General features: G+C 41.9%; 1 protein-coding gene across 1 annotated transcript; it reads left to right on the top strand.

Moving 5' to 3' along the window:
• The first annotated feature begins 628 nt into the window (after positions 1-628).
• Positions 629-6,353, top strand: LOC120317636 (phospholipase A2 inhibitor and Ly6/PLAUR domain-containing protein-like). Its single transcript, XM_039364370.1, has 5 exons — positions 629-713; positions 1,140-1,256; positions 2,635-2,784; positions 4,622-4,762; positions 5,995-6,353. Exons 1-5 carry the CDS (start codon positions 662-664, stop codon positions 6,147-6,149), a joined length of 615 nt encoding a protein of 204 aa, XP_039220304.1. The 5' UTR covers positions 629-661; the 3' UTR covers positions 6,150-6,353.
• The last annotated feature ends 12,602 nt before the right edge of the window (positions 6,354-18,955 follow it).

The raw sequence follows: 18,955 nt of genomic DNA, 5'->3' as shown, positions 1-18,955 counted from the left end.
CACTTAATGTACTGTCTTCATATTTGGGGAAGCAATGATAGTTGATGGTCTCCTTGTTTCTCCTCCCAGGGCAATAGCAATAGCTATTAGGCTCGTGTATCGCTTCACAGTGTTTTGCAGCCCTCTCTAAGCAGTTTACAGAGTCAGCCTGTGGCCCCCCAACAATCTGGGTCCTCATTTGATCGACCTCGGAAGAACGGAAGGCTAAGTCAACCTTGAGCCAGTCAGGATCGAACTGATGGCAGTCGGCAGAGTTAGCCTGCAATATTGCATTCTAACCACTGTGCTACCACAGCTCTTGTCAGGCTCTGGGAGAAGGGAGAAGACCTCTGCCCAGACCACGAGTGTGGAAAGCCTTGTTGAAATACTTTGTATTTTTCCTCTGCCCATTGATCTGAAAAGCTGCAGTCTTAGCTCTCTGCATGTCGTTCTGGTCACTAAGCTCAGAACAAGAGTTTCAGTCTGTGACTGATCCTTTCTGCAACTTGGGAGACCAGGAACTGTGCTGGCCTCCCATCCTCATTGTCTTCTTGTCCCTCCTACTCTCTCCTGCCAAGAAGCTATAAGTCCTCATCAGCTATCAAAGCCTACGGTAGTCACCTTTCATCCAGGAGCTAGCCCAGCTCTGAGCTTTTCACATGATCTTCTGTATTCAAGGACCATGCAGATGTCCTCGATCATCTTCCATTTCTTCTCCATCCTGATCTCTGCAGGTAAGCCCTTTGGGTTTTAATTAAAAACGCCACTCGATCAGAACCCAAGTTCTCAAACCAGACCCTTTAATACTGAGGAGTTATCTAATGCAGCTTGTAGCTCTTGTACTGCTTTTTACATCCAGGTGGTCAAACTCTCTCCCTGCTAGGGGTTTATTTTCACTTTGTGCAGTTCTGAAAGAGCGGAACGAGAATCAAGTGATGGGATGATTGAAACGGGACGCTTAACTCTTCCATTTCCCTGGAGTTTTGATCATGATCATTGGCTTCCCCACCAGCACAGATGTTTTCTTACTACTGTGTCTTGTCCCATTGCCCAATAAAATATGGGCTGCCATCTTGACTTTTTTGACCATAGCCTGGGATTGTTCCTGGCTCCAATGATGGACCGACTCTTAGTATTTATCTATGGTTTATCCCTTTCAGGGCTTTGTTTGAAGTGTGAACACTGCAGCAGCAGCAGCGGTTTCTGTACTGGAACGCCACACATCTGCCGCCCGTTTGAAAACACCTGTATGATTCTGACCACCGAGACAAGCATTGGTGAATGACCTTTCTGGCCAGTTACCCACTCAGGACTGGAAACTTAGAGGGAGGGCTCCGTTCCGTGAGCAGGGCTGGTAGTTGAACAGGGTGTGTTTTGTAACCCCCTGAAATGATGAACATACCAGAGTTAGCAGGATGTAAGTTGAGAAAAGTGGCAGGATTTGAATTTAAAATAGACGTTTTCTGGTGTAATTTGGGTATAAGTATGTCTCTACCTACAGATGCCCTCGAATATTGCGAGGAACCGTCATCTGGCATAGGAACAATGAACTCATTTATTGTGGGATGACGTGAATTTGAGGAAGTAGATTAAAGTCAAGGGCCATTTAGGAAGGCAGACAGTGCTCTACATGCAAACAAGTGATGTTCTAAAAGGCTGTTTGTAGGTCCATTTTGTTTGCAAGCCCAATCAAGTGTATCTACGTGATGTGCTATAAACTAATCTTCCTCCAGCCTCCAGGATATTCTTGGCTGGAGTTGCAAACAGTTGGAGTTGTTCGTATCAGCACAAGTTTGCAATTCAAACGTTCCTAAGTGAAGTAATGTCTGCAACCACTGTTTGAATCCCAGTGGTGCATTTGGAAGTTTGAGAATACATTCTGGGTTTTATTTTGTGTGTGTGTGTGTGTGTGTGTGTGTGTGTCTGTCCGTATTGACTCCCGGAGACTGTCTGGACAAATTTCTGCAGTATTCTTGGCAAGTGGTTTGTCATTGCCTCCTTCTTGGGACTGCAAGAAAGTGACCAGCCCAAGATCACTCGGCTGGTTTTGTGCCTTAGGTGAAACTAGAACTCACTGTCTTCCAATTTCTAACCCACTACACTCAAACTGATTTGGTATTATGGGTACCGATATTCCGACATATAAGGCGACCCGGCGTATAAGACGACCCCTGTCTTTGGCGCTGAGTCGCATGCCTAGAAAGTCATCTTATTTATTTATTTATGAGATTTATATACCGCTTTAAGTGCAAGCACTCTCTAAGCGGTGTACACCAGTAAGCAATGTATATATATATATATATCTTATATCTTATACGCTGGAAACTACCGTAATTTCTGGTGTATAAGACGACTCGGCGTATAAGACGACCCCTGACTTCGGCGCCGAGTTTAACACTTGCGAAAGTCGTCTTATATGCCGGGAAGTACAGTACATATATCACAAATGGCTGCTACGGCCTATTACGAAACACTGTTTTAGCAGTGGCAAAACTCTGGCGAGGTTGCTCCTTGCCACTCCGCTCAATTAACCCTCTTCATAACGTTAAAGCTAACTGGAGCTAATTCTGGTTATTTCTTTTCCCTTTCCAAATGAAGCCCCTTTCAATCCCTGTCTTAGCCCCTATCTTGACTGCAACTCTTTCCCCTGCACAGGCAATGAAGTGTGGCTCACCACTTACAAAGGCTGCAGCAAAATCAAGCATTGTGTCCCATCACCTATGAGCTTCACCCTCCCTTCCAGACGCAAGCGGAGTGCCGCAAAGTGTTGTCGCAAGGATCTTTGCAACAGTGGAACTGTGACATGTAAGTGCTCGTCCCCCTTACAGTGGCAGAATCTTCCAAGTCTGACAATGCTTCCCCATTTCTCTGCTCCTCCATTCCAGAAAGCTGGGAAGAGTCAATTCTGAGACACTTTCTCTACTCCCATTCCTGGTTTAGATTCATATGTCTCTTGTCAGAGTGTTGTTTAAGCTGCAGTTCTTTCTGCTATCTTTCAAGGTTATTCTCACAGCCCATTATAGGTTGTTGTTGTTAGTTGCAAAGTCATGTCTGACCCATCGTGACCCCATGGACAACGTTCCTCCAGGTCTTCCTGTCCTCTACCATCTTCTGGAGTCCATTAAAGCTCACGCCTACTGCTTCAGTGACTCCATCCATCCACTTCCTTCTCTGTCGTCCCATTCTTCTATTGCCCTCAATCTTTCCCAGCATCAGGCTCTTCTCCAGTGAGTCCTTGCTTCTCATTAGGTGGCCAAAGTACTTGAGTTTCAACTTCAGGATCTGGCCTTCTAAAGAGTAGTCAGGGTTGATCTCCACTAGGACTGACCGGTTTGATTGCCTTGCAGTCCAGGGGACTCACAGGAGTCTTCTCCAGCACCATAATTCAAAGGCCTCAATTCCTTTATAGGTAGTGCTCACTTAATATCTGCTCGGTTTAGCGACTGCTTCAAATTACGTCTGCACTGAAAAAGTAACAACTTTATGGCTTATGCCCATCACAGCATCCTTACATTGTTGTAATCAAGATTCAGTGCTTCACAATTGGTGGGCATTTAGGATAAGCAGACTCCACGGAGAAGCTGGCCATGAAACCATAAGTTGTGGGTCACCTGGTGTCTCATTTCATGATCATGGGTGATTCACTTAAGCACCATGGAGGAAGGGAGGTTGTATGTCCATCGTGGTCACCTGATGTCTTGCTTAAGAACCGTGTTTACTTGCAGAAATGGCAAAAATTTCTGCTTATTTAAAGGATCATACACAAGAAAGTTATATTACTGTATGGAGAAGATGGATAGATTATATTCAGAAAAAGTATGGAACTAAAAAGTTTCATTTATTTTATGAAGGAATATTATAGTAAATATTATAGAGAATTTTCTTATGGGTTATTAGAGTTAAAGGTTAAGTATGATATTTTCTTTTTTTTCTTTTTTTTCTTTTTCTTTTCTTTTTTCTTATTATTATAAATCTTATTATTAACTCTGTATTCTGCTCTGGGAAGTGAAGGGAGGGGGGTTGGGGGTGGGAGGGAGGAAATGTGGGGGGGCAAGTGTAATATAGATAATGGTTGCTTATAGGGGTGCGGCCTGGGCACTCCCCTTATGCTGCGTTCATGGGTTTGATAGGGATGAGAGGTGAGAAAGTGTAGAGAGGAAGTAGGGCAGTGAGAGGAGAGGGGGAGGGGAAGAGAGTAGGATGGGAGGTGAGAAAGAGGAGGGAAGTAGGGAATGTTTTAAGAGAGGGTGGACGCGGCCTGGGGAGAGTGGGCAGGTCGTACCAATGGTTACGAATTTATCTTATTTCAAAACTGTATTGTATTTTTTTTTTATAATGTTTACATGGAAAAAATAAAAAACTTTTAATAATAGTAAAAAAAGAACCGTGTTTACTTAATGACAGAGTTGCCCGTCCCAATTGTGGTCCTTAAGTGAGGACTACCTGTATAAAATGTGACTTCTGAAAGCTCTGAGACAAATTCTAGTAAATCTTCTTGAGATATAATCGGAGAGCTGATCCTCGCTTTTCCTTTGGAATTCCAAGAACTCATAGCGAAGGTCTAAGATGGGGACGTTCCTGGGGACTCCGAAGATGGGATGGCAATGTGGTAATTTTTGCTTTGTTTTCCCAATTCCCCAAGTGCCCAAACTCGGGATCCGCCCAAATGGAATGAAGTGTCCTGGATGCATCTCAGAGGATCCCATTTGCAAACCCACTGAGCTGATCCATTGCAATGGCTGGGAAGAGTATTGTGTCCATTACGATATGACGGTAGAACAAGGTAAGAGCCGAGGAATAGTATCGCCACCTGCGGTGGTGATAGGATAAGAAGAAAGTGTGTGGACCAGGATGAGCCTTGATGGTTCAGGTAATTTCCAATATTTAATAACAAAATTGAGGGAGAAGGTTGATGTACAAGGCTTCCTTTGTGAGCTCTGAGCTGCCTTCTGATCACAAGATAAATTTCTAGATAAATGCACAAAGACTGTAACGTATTGCAAAAAACCCCCAGCCACAGCACTATTTATTCATTTGTATCCCATCTTTATTATTTTTACAAATAACGCAAGATGGCAAACATGTCCAAACACACCTTCTTCTTCCTACTTTACCCACAACAACAACAGAACAACGAGGCAAGTTGGACCGAGAGGGTGACTGGCCCAAGGTCACCCATCTGGTTTTCATAACTCAGGTGGAACTAGAACTCCCAGTTTCCTGGTTTCTAATCTGTTGCTTTAACCACTATATCAAACTGGCTCTCTTGCCGTTTTGCTGTATGAAATGCACAAACCCTACAAGGAAGTCTAAAAACAGGCTTAAAACAGAATGAATCCATTTCTGTTATGGCCTTTTGGCCATTCAATAAATACAATAAATCTCATAACCTGTGTATTGTTTGTAAAATAAAATTAGCTGGGTCAGTGCAGTCAAGCTGGGAATGACTGTGCTCTACTCTTAATAGCAATAGTTTAATGAGATTGCAGTCATTTTAATTAAATCCAGGCTCATCTCTGCAGAACAGCAGGTTACAATTACATCAGCCTTCCTTCCTTCCTTCCTTCCTTCCTTCCTTCCTTCCTTCCTTCCTTCCTTCCTTCCTTCCTTCCTTCCTTCCTTCCTTCCTTCCCTTCCCTTCCCTTCCCTTCCCTTTCCTTCCTTCTCATCCATCCATCCATCCATCCATCCATCTATCCATCCACCCACCCAATTTATGTAACTGCTCATCTCACAGCAATGACTGTAAAAGTTTTTCCTGCAAATATCAAAAGTCGTAAATATGTAGATTTCTTCCTTGCATCCTGATAGAGGATAAAGTACAGAGGAACATGTTCCGGTTACCATAGCATAGCACATTTGTTTTAAGAATATGAAACACCTCACCACAAATCCTCCTGAATGCCAGGAAATAACAATAAATCTGCCCGAAAACCCTGCCCCGAATGCTGATTCCACAATGTCCCTTGCTTTATACACAATGGACTTTGTTATCATCTTTCTCACTTCCTGCAGAGGGAAGATTCTACAGTCACGCAGAACGGGGCTGTGGAACCAAGAATGCTTGTCTGAATGAGGCACGTGTTTACGGAGTGCCCGGGCTATACAAGGAAATTATAAAGAAATCCGAATGCACACCTGCTCCCAAAATTATTGGCAAATACCCTTGACTTCGGGAAAACACCGAGCAAGGTGGAGGATATGCTAAAGCACCTTTGTTCTGAGTTGGCAGGTTTTCTATCAAAGGGGATAAAATCCTTCTATGGAGTGAAGAAAAATCCCATTTAATAAAATAGGTTTTAAAAATTTAAAAGTCTTGCTCGTTGCATACTCAATCTTGACATGTTCCCATTTCTTTGCTAATAATTGATCTATATTCATCAGGATTCACTATGAGATATATTTTCCGGCATATTTTTATGTTGCAGTAATGTCTTCAAATGTGCATGTCTTCATTTTCTTGATGAAGAAAGAAAATAAATTTGCTTGGTATTTGAAACTGGGTACATATTTAGACATGACATTCACACACTACCTGGGACCCAGTTTCTGAGCTGATCTTTTTTCTGGGGTTGCCCAAATCAAGTTGAATATTAAAGTTAACTTAGCAGCCAATATTTATTCACCTTAAATTACTAATAAAAAAGAAAGAACGAAAAACCTGAGTGGAAAACTCCCTGTGCAAATGCAGCCATCTGGTTTTATAATCAACCACCTCAACATCTTTAGTGAAAGCAGACATCCTCATAACAGAAGCAAACATCTGCTAGATAGATTCCAATATTGGCATACAGTAATGAAAGATAAACATGAAATATTGTTTACAAAGTACAATTAGAAAATTTTACGATATTTATTAATATGTACACACAAAGGAGATTTATGTAAGCTTAATGAAGGTCAATGCAAGTAAAATAAAAGTAAAATTATTTAGCAGAATAACAGAATTGGAAGGGACCTTGGAGGTCTTCTAGTCCAACCCCCTGCTCAGGCAGGAAGCCCTACACCATTTCAGACAAATGGCTGTCCAGTCTCTTCTTAAGTGTTGGAGCACTCACAACTTCTGAAGGCAGGTTGTTCCACTGGTTAATTGTTCTTTCAGGGTTTTTTTTCCTTAGTTCTTAAATATGTTGACGTCTTTTTTTTTTTTTTTTTTGCTGATATCCACTATGTAGCGGGGTGGGGTAATTTTACTAACAAAATTTAAATTGCTCTAACAATAGAATGTTTCAACTGTTTTGCTGAAGAAAAAGTCTTCATCATGGTACAGTCCAAGCCGGGAATAAACATGACGACTGCTTTAGAAAGAAAGTAGCAGTTCATTGAAGAGGAGAGCCAGACAGAAAGATGGCTCTGGAAGAAAAGAGAGTGAGCACATGTAGGGAATGGGTTTTTATACCTTCTTGAACCTTTTGTTTGGAGTTGTTCCTGTGGCATGAACTTTGACCTGAGTCTGAGTGTGCCTTTCTGGTATTCTGATGGTGGTGGGTTAATCCTATTATGTCCCAAAGGTCAATCCTGCTTCCCTGGGGCTGTGGCGGATGACTCTAAGATTTTTGGTGTGTTGATTCTAGGGATCTTTCTTCCTAATCCCAGTTTCCTGACTCCAGTCTTTCTGACAAGATTATCACATCTGCAACACTGCAGACTTGGTTTCTGTTTGGGACAGAGAGTCTTGGGGGCAGGATTGGTTTCTGCTTTTAAAATCCTTTAGGGAAATATATTCTGTCTTTTAAATATTTCCCAAAATATTTTTTTTCTGGGGGGGGGGCTGAATTCCCACAGTTCCAACTGTTGAGCTCCTGTTTATGATTCCAGATTCTATTTGCTGGTTTGATGAATCTTTTTCCTCCATCAATTTCTTTCCCTTAGCACCTTCCCATAGTTAAGTGGCTGAAGCCTCACTTGAAGCCAAGGTAAGGAAACACTTAGGCATATTTGAAGCCAGTTAAGGGATAACAAACAGCTTGCTTGGAATATTGAGCTGATTAAAACCAACAGTTTCATCCAGTCCTTTTCTTCCTACATACAGATGGCCCATCTTTGATATAACCAGCCTGATATTGCCAATTTTATTGGCAAACTTTTTGGTACAACATTTCTTAGCAAATAATTCAAGGAAGAATTAAGGAAAACTAAAGAAAACCTCAATGCTCGAGGTTTAGTAATAGTAATAGTAGTAAAGTTGGAAGGGACCTTGGAGGTCATCTAGTCCAACTCCCTGCTCAGGCAAGAAACCCTACACCATTTCGGACAAATGGCTGTCCAGTCTCTTCTTAAAAACTTCCAGTGTTGGAGCATTCACCGCTTCTGGAGGCAGCCTGTTCCACTGATTAATTGTTCTCACTGTTAGGAAGTTTCTCCTTAGTTCTAGGTTGCTTCTCTCCTTGATGAGTTTCCACCCGTTGCTTCTTGTCCTGCCTTTATTAAATCCCAGAAGAGCTAACACTCTTCTGAAAGAAGCAGCTTTTATTCTCCCTTATTCCAAAGTGTAAATTCTTAATGAAAATTTAATATCCTAGATCAGGGGTGTCAAACTGCCAGCTCACGGGCCGGATGCGTCATACCGAAACCGCGTCCACCCCATTGCCGGCTATGGAAAAAAAGTCACGATACATTGCGACACGTCATGTGACGTTGCGAGTTTGACACCCTTGTCCTAGATCATCCTGAAGTCTACTTTCTCCACACCCAAAAGAATGCCAATAAAGGTTATCTAGGGGTGAAAGTCTGCTGAAATAAAAGTGCCTTCTAACAATCCAAAGAAAAGGAACTTTAGACGTTTTAGTTCCTAAGCTATACTTTGTTCTCTAAAGTGCTCTGTCTTCCTTCTTCCTTCTTCCTTCTTCCTCCTCCTAATAATAATAATGATGATGATGATGATGTTGGAAGGAACCTTGGAGGTCATCTAGTCCAACCCCTTGCTCAGGCAGGAAACCCTACACCCTTTCAGACAAAGCGCTGTCCAGACTCTTCTTAAAAACTTCCAGTGTTGGAGCATTCACCATTTCTGGAGGCAATTTGTTCCACAGGTTAATTGTTCTCACTGTCAGGAAGTTTCTCCTTAGTTCTGGGTTGCTTCTCTCCTTGATTAGTTTCCATCCATTGCTTCTTGTCCTGCCTTCAGGCGCTTTGGAGAATAGCTTGACTCCCTCTTCTTTGGGGCAGCCCCTGAGATATTGGAACGCTGGTATCATGTCCCCCCTCATCCTTCTCTTCATTAAACTAGACAAAGTCAATTCCAGCAGCCGTTCCTCCTCTTCCTCTTCCTCTTCCTCTTCCTCCTCCTCCTCCTCCTCTTCCTCCTCCTCCTCTTCCTCCTCCTCCTCTTCTTCTTCTTCTTCTTCTTCTTCTTCTTCTTCTTCTTCTTCTTCTTCTTCTTCTTCTTCTTCTTCTTCTTCTTCTTCTTCTTCTTCTCCTCCTCCTCCTTCTCCTCCTTCTCCTCCTCCTCCTCCTCCTCTTCTTCTTCTTCTTCTTCTCCTCCTCCTCCTCCTCCTCCTCCTCCTCCTTCTCCTCCTCTTCCTCCTCCTCCTCCTCCTCAAACAACACATATAAACTTTTTTATCCCCAATTATTCGTCTAAGAATCCTGAATGTGAAACTGGATTAAACAAATAATTCAAATACCTCAATTCCTGGAGTAAGAAGTCAATGATGTTCAACAAATAAATAAGAACAGGTAAAACAATATAAAACAGCAAAAAGGGTACCGCAATTAAAAGCAGTACATATAAACCATATAAAAAGCACATCAAGATGATAAAAAAATGCATCAATAACCATCGGTGCAGCCGCTGTGCCAGCTAGGACAGCCTTTCGATTCTCCATGCCCATTGGCAAAACCATGTTTCCAGGGCCTTGCGAAAGGCGTGGGCCGATAAATCTGGCCACTGAGCAACCGATGAGAATAATAATAAAAAAAATCCACTAGAGAAAAGAAGAGGAATCTCTCCACGGATCTCAGCTCTCTGTAACTCAGACCAGCAAAGCAACTACACAGATAGTGCTCGACTTACAAGCATTTGATTAGCAATCATTCGAAGTTACAATGGCACTGAAAAAAACCTGACTTAGGACCGATCCTCACATTTATAACCGTTGCAGCATCCTGACAGTCCACATGATCAAAATTTGGGCACTTGGCCACCGGCATGCATTTGTGACGGTCACAATACCCAGAGGCTCATGTGATCACCATTTGTGACCTTCCCAATCTTGACATACAACATTTCATTTAGTGCAAGGGTGTCAAACTCAATTTCATTGAGGGCCACATCAGCATTGCGGTTGCCCTTGGGGGGCCGGGTGGGTATGGCCAGGGTGGGTGTGGCCTACTGGGTGGGCGTGGATGGAGTGGGTGTGGCCTACTGGGTGGGCATGGCCAGCTCTATATCGTTCGCGTCAATGGTGCCTGTGGGGGCCTGGGCAGGAGTGGGACAGATCTGAAGGTCTCAGACAGAAGGGGATGGGACCGGGGCAAGCACCAAGGCATGGTGCATTTCTTCATTCCTCACAAAGGGTGACCCCTCCCCAGCATGCACCCAGGGGGCGGGGCCAACACGGCAGGGGCTGGTTCCTCGCTGTTTCTAGATGGCCTTGTGGAGCTAAGACTGAATGCGTTTCAGCATAGATGGCCATCACAAAATTGTACATTGGCTCCTGGCCGGCCTGGGCCAGGGCCAAGGCAGCGGGGGCCATTCCCTCACTGTTTCCAGGATGGCTTCGTGGGCCACATGAAACCACTTCGCGGGCCACATCTGGCCCCCGGGTTTTGTGTTTGACATGTCTGATTTAGTGACTGTTTGAAGTTATAATGGTATTAAGTGACTAAGGACCGTTTTTCACGCTTACGGACATCACAGTATCCCCGTGGTCACGTGATCGAAATTCAGGCACTTGGCAACTGATTCATATTTATGATGGTTGCAGCGTCCCAGGGTCACGTGATCCCCTTTTATGACCTTCTGACAAGCAAAGTCAATGGGGAAGCCGGATTCACTTCACAACCGTGTTACTCCCTTAGCAACCGCAGTGATTCACTTAACAACTGTGTCAAGAAGCGTCGTGAAATGGGGCAAATTTCACTTAGCAACTTTCTCGCTTAGCAACAGAAATGTTGAGCTCAATTGCATTCGTAAGTCGAGAACTGCCTGTATTAGATGGTTTTTCCTTCTTAGCGTGTAAAACTTGAGTTGTATTTTTAATTTTTTTTCCCGTCAAGTTTTTTTTCGTAGGATTGAAGATGGTTCGGTTACAAGAAATAAAGGTAATGGATAAAATAAAATTTAAAAAAGGGGAAAAGAAAGGGCTCTGTTCTCTGTGGGCTTGGCGGTCCAAAGGGCACAGAAACCCTGAAAGTCTTTTATAGAATCCAAAGGTCATTTGAATCTCCTTGGTAAATGATTGCTTCTGCTAGTCATGACAACTTGCATCCAATTCCTGGAAGCCCATCCCTCTGGAAGTCCTCCCTGGTTTAAAAAGCAAAAATGATATCTATATCTTGCAGTGACAGTTGGTAATGCATTCTCTGGACTTTGATTTGCAAATTGCTTCCTCATTCTGTTCCCCACCCTTAATAGCACCAATACTCATTTGGACTTATGATCGGGCTAAATGCCCCATGCTTCTTTCTTTCTTTCTTTCTTTCTTTCTTTCTTTCTTTCTTTCTTTCTTTCTTTCTTTCTTTCTTTCTTTCTTTCTTTCTGTCTGTCTGTCTTTCTTTCTGTCTGTCTGTCTTTCTTTCTTTCTTTCTTTCTTTCTTTCTTTCTTTCTTTCTTTCTTTCTTCTTTCCTTCCTTCCTTCCTTCCTTCCTTCCTTTCTTCCTTCCTTCCCCCCTCCCTCCCTCCCTCCCTCCCTCCCTCCCTTCCTTCCTTCCTTCTTTCCTTCTTTCTTTCTTTCCTCCCTCTCTCCCTACTTCCCTCCTCTCCTCCCTCCCTCCCTTCCTTCTTTCTTTTTTTCTTTCTTTCTTTCTTCCCTCCCTCCTTCCCTCCCCTCCTTCTTTTCTTTCTTTCTTTCTTTCTTTCTTTCTTTCTTTCTTTCTTTCTTTCTTTCTTTCTTTCTTTCTTTCTTTCTTTCTTTCTTTCCTCCCTTCCTCTCTCCCTCCCTCCCTCCCCTCCTTCCTCCCCTCCTTCCTTCCTTCCTTCCTTCCTTCCTTCCTTCCTTCCTTCCTTCCTTCCTTCCTTCCTTTCTTATTTCTGAGGTTATGAACACATCCCCAAAGTTCTTTTACAACAATTTTTTGTGTGATGGTTTTTTAAAAAATTCATTTATTAATGAAACCTATCTTGAAATGGCATCAATTATGGTCAATTTGTTCATCTCCTTAGAGGGTTTCAAAGTCTGCTCAGTGGATTTTCTAGGAGGCCAGTAATCAGAAGATTTACCCATGTGGAGCAGCAGGTTTTAGGATCGTTAGATTACCCAAACGCATAGACTGAAAATCAGATGATGACATGAATTGTCCTGTTTTTTGTGATCATAGAAAAAGCCAATAAGGAAACAGAATGGTACAAAAGAACATTAAAGAAATATAGTTGAATTACTGTGGGCATACCCTCCTTTGAAGAATGCTAAAGTTTCCTAAACTATTGCCCCACAAAGTTCATTGAATAAAATCCCTTGAAACGACACCTATGACAATTAAATATTTCTGTGACGATTTGTTGCTTTGAATAGCAGGACTGAAAGTCTGCACTCAAACATATTATCCAGAGGTTAATTCCTTTGGTGTGGTGTCTGACTGTGCCATCTATACATCCTGTCCTTCTTATGAGGGTATCTGTGTGCTGACTATTGGATGACTAGAAGATGCTGGTAGAAGCTTCTCCACTTGCAAAGACAAACAGGTTTCCTTTTTTTTTCCTTCTCCTATGACAGGGGTAGGCAACCCTGGCTCTTTTACGACTCGTGGACTTCAACTCCCAGAATTCCTGAGCCAGCCATGCTGAGGGAAAAGGGAGAGGCTGCCATGCTGAGCCCTGCTGGCTCAGAAATTTTGGGAGTTGAAGTCCTCCCATCGTCAAATGGCCAAGGATGAGAAACACTAAGTCTAGACCAGGGGTAGGCAACCTTGGCTCTTTTACGACTCGTGGACTTCAACTCCCAGAATTCCTGAGCCAGCCATGCTGAGGGAAAAGGGAGAGGCTGCCATGCTGAGCCCTGCTGGCTCAGAAATTTTGGGAGTTGAAGTCCTCCCATCGTCAAATGGCCAAGGATGAGAAACACTAAGTCTAGACCAGGGGTAGGCAACCTTGGCTCTTTTACGACTCGTGGACTTCAACTCCCAGAATTCCTGAGCCAGCATGGCTCAGCTTGGAAGCCTCTCCCTTTCCCCTCAGCATGGCTGGCTCAGGAATTCTGGGAGTTGAAGTCCACAAGTCATAAAAGAGCCAAGGTTGCCTACCACTGTCCTATGACCTTCTGCTCATCTTCTGGCCATGAGTAGGAAGCCTCCTTAGAAATTTTAGAGTTCAAAATAGTTTTTTTACTCTTTATTCCAAGATCATCTTCAAGGAGGGCAGAACCTGGCATGCTTTACCTTGCAGGGAAATCAAAGGACTGATAAAAGGTGGGGACTGAAGAAATTAGAGGCAGGATAGAGAACAGTAAAAGGACAGCACGTTTCATTCAAGGGTGGTTTTCTTTGACATAAGGTTGGGTGGAAGCACTCAGTGGTTGAATAATGCTCTGGGTGACTAATAGAGAAATGGATTGAGATAGTCCAAAGGTTGGAAGATCAGGAAATAGATAATTTATTCAGTTCTCCCTCAGCTGGGTTGAATGAATCTAAAAATTATGAATTCAAAAGCTAAGTCTTAACGATACCACTCTTTCTTGAGCTCTCACTGGATGTGTTGATTGGAATTGAGAGCGGTAGATGTTAGATTCATGTTAGAAATAATATCAAAATTCACAACTGTGAGACAGCTGTAATCTGGGACAAGGGTCTCCAACTGTGGGCAACTTTAACATGTGGACCTCAACTCTCAGCTGTCTGTCTGGGGAATTCTGGGAGTTGAAGGCCACAAGTCTTAAAATTGCTGAGGGTGGATACCCATAGTCTAGGCCAGGGCTTTTCAACCTTTTCACCCACTGTACCATTTTTAGGATATGGCAACATCCGAGTACCACCAGTCGCCTAGCAAGGTGTCAAAAACTTGATGACCAAAAAAAAAAAAAAAGGAAAAAAGTGATAAAGTACAGGTAGTCCTCAACTTATAACAGTTCACTTAGTGACTGTTCGAAGTTACAATGGCACTGAAAAAAGTGCTGAGCAAGACACCTGTCTGCCCACCTGGCCGCACTCTTCCTCCTGTCTGAGGTTTCCATTGTTGTGAGCATTTCTGTTGAGGATTGGCAGGGGGTTTGGGGTAAGGGGGTGTTTGTTTTTTATTCCTCCCCCCCCCGTCTGCTGGGTGGTTGCAGCAGGTTTTGGTCACTTCACATGACCCAGTTGATCCTGGCGCTTCCACTGAGCCCTGACAGCCTAGAAACGCCGATCAGCTGGAAAGCAGCACTGATCCTGGTGCTTCTGCTGAGCCCTGACAGCCCTGCAGCTCCAGCTGTCTCTTGCTCAGGCTTGTGCGGTGCTGCCACCGGTTCAGCTCATTCTCCTCCCCCGCTACCACTTTTCTAGGATGGTTGCGTACCACCTGCCAGGTGCCAATGTACCATAGGTGGTACCAGTACCACTGGTTGAAAAGCCCTGCTCTAGGCTAGGGCAATACTGGCAATTTTAAGATGGGTAGACATCAATACCCAGAATTCCCCAGCCAGCAGGGGAGATGAACTGTTAAAGTTGCTGAGATTGAGAAACACTGGTCTAGAGAAACAGGGTTTCCAAATGACAACAACAACAGCAACAACAACAACAACCATATCTTCTTTTCCCTTCCTAGATAGAGAAAGGATCTTTTTAGTAAAGTGATTGGGTCAAATTCCCAGAGAATGGAACAGATATTCTCACAAAATGGCTGCCACATGGGAGTTCATGTATTAAGGTGGGACAAATTTAATCTGTTTGAGATGCTACTAGCAGCCATAATAGGCTGCTTTAACAATATAATCATCCACAGAAGAACTCCAGAAAAAGATGTAAAAAATATTGGATGAAATTAGAAGGAAAGAAACTGAATTGTAAAAGACAGCAATGGAATCTAAAATGTTACACCAAGTGCTGTATCAACTACGGTCCACGTTAAGAGTTCAAGAAAGAGAAATTAAGCTGAATTATGTGAAACAAAAGCATTTTGAATTTGCCAATAAACTGGGGAGATGGCTGACATGCAAACTCAGAAAGAAAATTGAAAAGAAAATGATAGAGAAAAACCATGAAGGCGACATGGTAATTAAAGCCAGTGATCTCATTAAAAAGTCTTTTTAAAACTTTTGTTCCAACTTTTACAAGAAGCAGGAACTGGACATACCAAAAAAATAAAAATAAAAATAGATGATTATCTGCAAAGACAACATTGACCTAAACTTTCACAACTTCAAGAGACAACCTATGAACGATCTACCTTTGAAATATCAGAAGCTATTAAAAAATGAAAGCAGATAAAACCCTGGGTCAGTGGTGGGATTCAAATCTGGGAACAACCGGTTCTCTGTGTGGATGCCGCTTCCGGAGTTCATTCTGGTCCTGGGCAACAAAAAATTAGCTACCGGTTCTGCCGAAGTGGTGTGAACTGGCTGAATCCCACCACAGGAAGGAAGGAAGGAAGGAAGGAAGGAAGGAAGGAAGGAAGGAAGGGAGGGAGGGAGGGAGGGAGGGAGGGAGGGAGGGAGGGAATTAAGGAAGGAAGGAAGGAAGGAAGGAAGGAAGGAAGGAAGGAAGGAAGGAAGGAAGGAAGGAAGGAAGGAGTGGTGGGATTAAAATATGTCAACAACCGGTTCTCTGTGTGGATGCCACTTCCGGAAGTCCATTCTGGGCTGGGCAACAAAAAATGCAGGCAACAAAAATGCAGAACTGGTGCGAACTGGCTGAATCCCACCACTGCCCTGGGTGCAGGTGGTCTCTCAAGTTAATATCATGAATGTTTTGAAGACCCAATAAAAGATGCTACAGGGAGCAAAGATGCCTGAAACCTGGAAAGAAGCCAACATAGTTCTACTACCAAAGGAAGGTCAAGATGTCCTGAGGATTAAAAACTATAGACCAATTTCGTTACTAAATAACGATTATAAACTTTTTGCTGCAATATTGGCAAAAAGTTTGAATAAGATCTTGGAGTCATATATCCATGAAGATGAATTTGGTTTTTTGCCAAAAAGACAGTTAAGAGACAATGTGAGGACTGTTTTGAATATTATTGAATACTTACAACACCATAATGAGAAACAAGCAGTTCTAATATCCCTGGAAAAAGAGAAAACCATTGGGTTTTTATGTTCAAAGTCCTGGAAGATATGAACTTCAGGGAGAAATTCATTCAAGGGGTTAAAGCAATTTATATCTGACAGCAAGCAAATATTTTTATTAATGGAGATTTAACTAAACCATGTGAAATTCAAAAGGACAGGAGAAATAGATGCCCCTTATTTCCTTTCTGCTTTATATTGTTTCTGGAAGCTTTGAAGAGAGATATTAGACAGGAGTTTACAAATTAGAGTACTTGCTGATGACTTAGTTGTATTTTTGCAAGACCCCCAAAGCTGGTATAGAATGCTCGATGAGGAAACTTTGGCCCTTCAGTGGGTTTCAAAAATAAATAAAAGAAAACAGCAATGCTTGTTAAGAACATGATTTCTCAGAAATATGAAATATTGACCAAAAAGTCAGACTCCAAGGTGGAGAAAAAGAGGGAATAACTTGCGTTTTACATTGTCAAATACTAATTCTAAATTATTGCAAAATAATTTTGTACCTCTGTGGAATGATATCAAAAAAAACTTATTAAGATGGGATAACGTGCAATTATCTTTATTGGGTAGAATCGCTAGATGAATCGGACATGCTGTATGAATATATTTATTTTACTGTTTTATCGTTATATTGAGTCACTGAAGCAGTAGGTGTGAATTTAAATGGACTCCAGAAGATGGTAGAGGACAGGAAGACCTGGAGGAACATTGTCCATGGGGTCGCGATGGGTCAGACACGACTTCGCAATTAACAACAACAACATCGTTATATTATTGTTTTAATTTTGTACGCCGCCCTGAGTCCCTCAAGATTGGACGGCATATAAATTTTAGAAATAAATAAATAAATAAATGTTTTACCAAAGGTGTTATCTTTATTTCAGACTTTACCAATATTTATAACCAACACTCCATTTAAATAATGGCAAATGGATATTTCTAAATTCATATGGCAAAGGGAAAAACCAAGAAGTAAATACAAGATCCTGAAGAAAGAGGAAGGTTGGGTCTACCAGATTTGAAATTGTACTTTGATGCTTGTGCTTTGGTCTGGCTTAAAGTGTGAGTGACTCTCCAAAATAAGGAATTTATTGAACGAGAGGGCCATGAATTAAAATTTGGATCGCACTCCTACTTATGGTATGATAAGGATAAAATAAATATTGACTTTAATAACCATTTTGTAGATGTGGCAGCCTAAGGGTTTGGAATAAATAATGTTGAGACTCTAAGAAAAATTACAGAGAAGAGCAACAAAGATGATCAGGGGACTGGAGGCTAAAGCATATGAAGAACGGTTGCAGAAATTGGGTATGTCTAGTTTAATGAAGAGAAGGACCAGGGGGACAGGATAGCGTGTTCCAATATCTCAGGGGCTGCCCCTAAGAAGAGGGAGTCAAGCTATTCTCCAAAGCACCGGAAGGCAGGACAAGAAGCAACGGGTGGTAACTAATCAAGAAGAGAAGCAACCTAGAACTAAGGAGAAACTACCTGACAGTTAGAACAATTAACCAGTGGAACAACCTGCCTCCAGAAGTGGTGAATGCTCCAACACTGGAAGTTTTTAAGAAGAGACTGGACAGCCATGGTATAGGTATAGGATTTCCTGCCTGAGCAGGGGATTGGACTAGATGACCTCTAAGGTCCCTTCCAACATCATCATCATCATCATCATCATCATCATCATCATCATCATCATCATAAAGTAAGGTTCCCTGAGAAGATACCTCTTTGGGTGTCACCTCATGAAGTTTTTTTTTTTAAAAAATAAATGGTGGTGAGGCCAAACCGGTGGACTTATGATCAAATAATACTATTTAATCATGGTGAACCTACTCTCAAATTTAAAGAGGAGTTGCAACTAGATAGTTGTATCTTTCATTGGTTTACATAATTACAATTGAAAGAAAGGCTTAAGCTAGATTAAAACATTTATGGACTTAACTTTGCAAAAAAAAAAAAAATGAATTGGAAACTCCACTGTGTGATAATGATGAACACATTACTGCTAATGTTTATAAACTGCTAATGAAATTAAATTGGGAGAACGAGTATGTGAATATTGTTATATACGATCCAATGAGCAAAGAATTTTGGATACAATATAATACTTGAACAAGGGGGAAACATATGGACAAAGGGTTTAAAATTTATATTAAATTATAATTTAAAAGATTTTTTTTTATGAAATCATGTAGTGTTCATATTTAACACTGGATAAATTGCCAAAAATGTATAAAGGTATTTTAAATGTATGTTGGAAATGTAAATGAAAAGAAGGAACTTTTTACCATCCATGGTGGACCTGCGACAAAACAAAGAAATATTGGAGTAGGATTCACACCTTAATACAGAAAATTCTGAAAGTGAATATCAAGATAAAACCAGACTTAATGGACAAAGAACTGGGGAAAAAATGGAATTTTGATGTTATCCATACTGACAGAAATAAGGATGCTCTATGGACAGAAATGGAAAGGTGTTTTAATTCCCACAACAGATGACTGGCTGCAGAAGCCAATAGAGTTCACAAAGGTGGTTAAATCGACTCCTTTAATTAAATAAAAGAATACAACTTTCTTTGTTTCTACTTGAAAATTGTTTCTGGGCTTTGT

The sequence above is a fragment of the Crotalus tigris genome, unplaced genomic scaffold, assembly GCF_016545835.1.
Source record: "Crotalus tigris isolate CLP2741 ecotype Arizona unplaced genomic scaffold, ASM1654583v1 scf7180000019753.2282721675:598951, whole genome shotgun sequence".
NCBI classification, from domain to species: Eukaryota; Metazoa; Chordata; class Lepidosauria; order Squamata; family Viperidae; genus Crotalus; species Crotalus tigris.
Note: the sequence above shows the minus strand (reverse complement) of the source record. Positions and strands in the feature narration are given on the sequence as shown.

Bases quoted from the DNA above. Each gene is read 5' to 3' on its own strand.
- LOC120317636 (XM_039364370.1), top strand. From the start codon at position 662: ATGCAGATGTCCTCGATCATCTTCCATTTCTTCTCCATCCTGATCTCT. The intron at 1,257-2,634 runs GTGAATGACCTT...TCCCCTGCACAG, and splicing joins GACCACCGAGACAAGCATTG to GCAATGAAGTGTGGCTCACC. The intron at 2,785-4,621 runs GTAAGTGCTCGT...CAATTCCCCAAG, and splicing joins CAACAGTGGAACTGTGACAT to TGCCCAAACTCGGGATCCGC.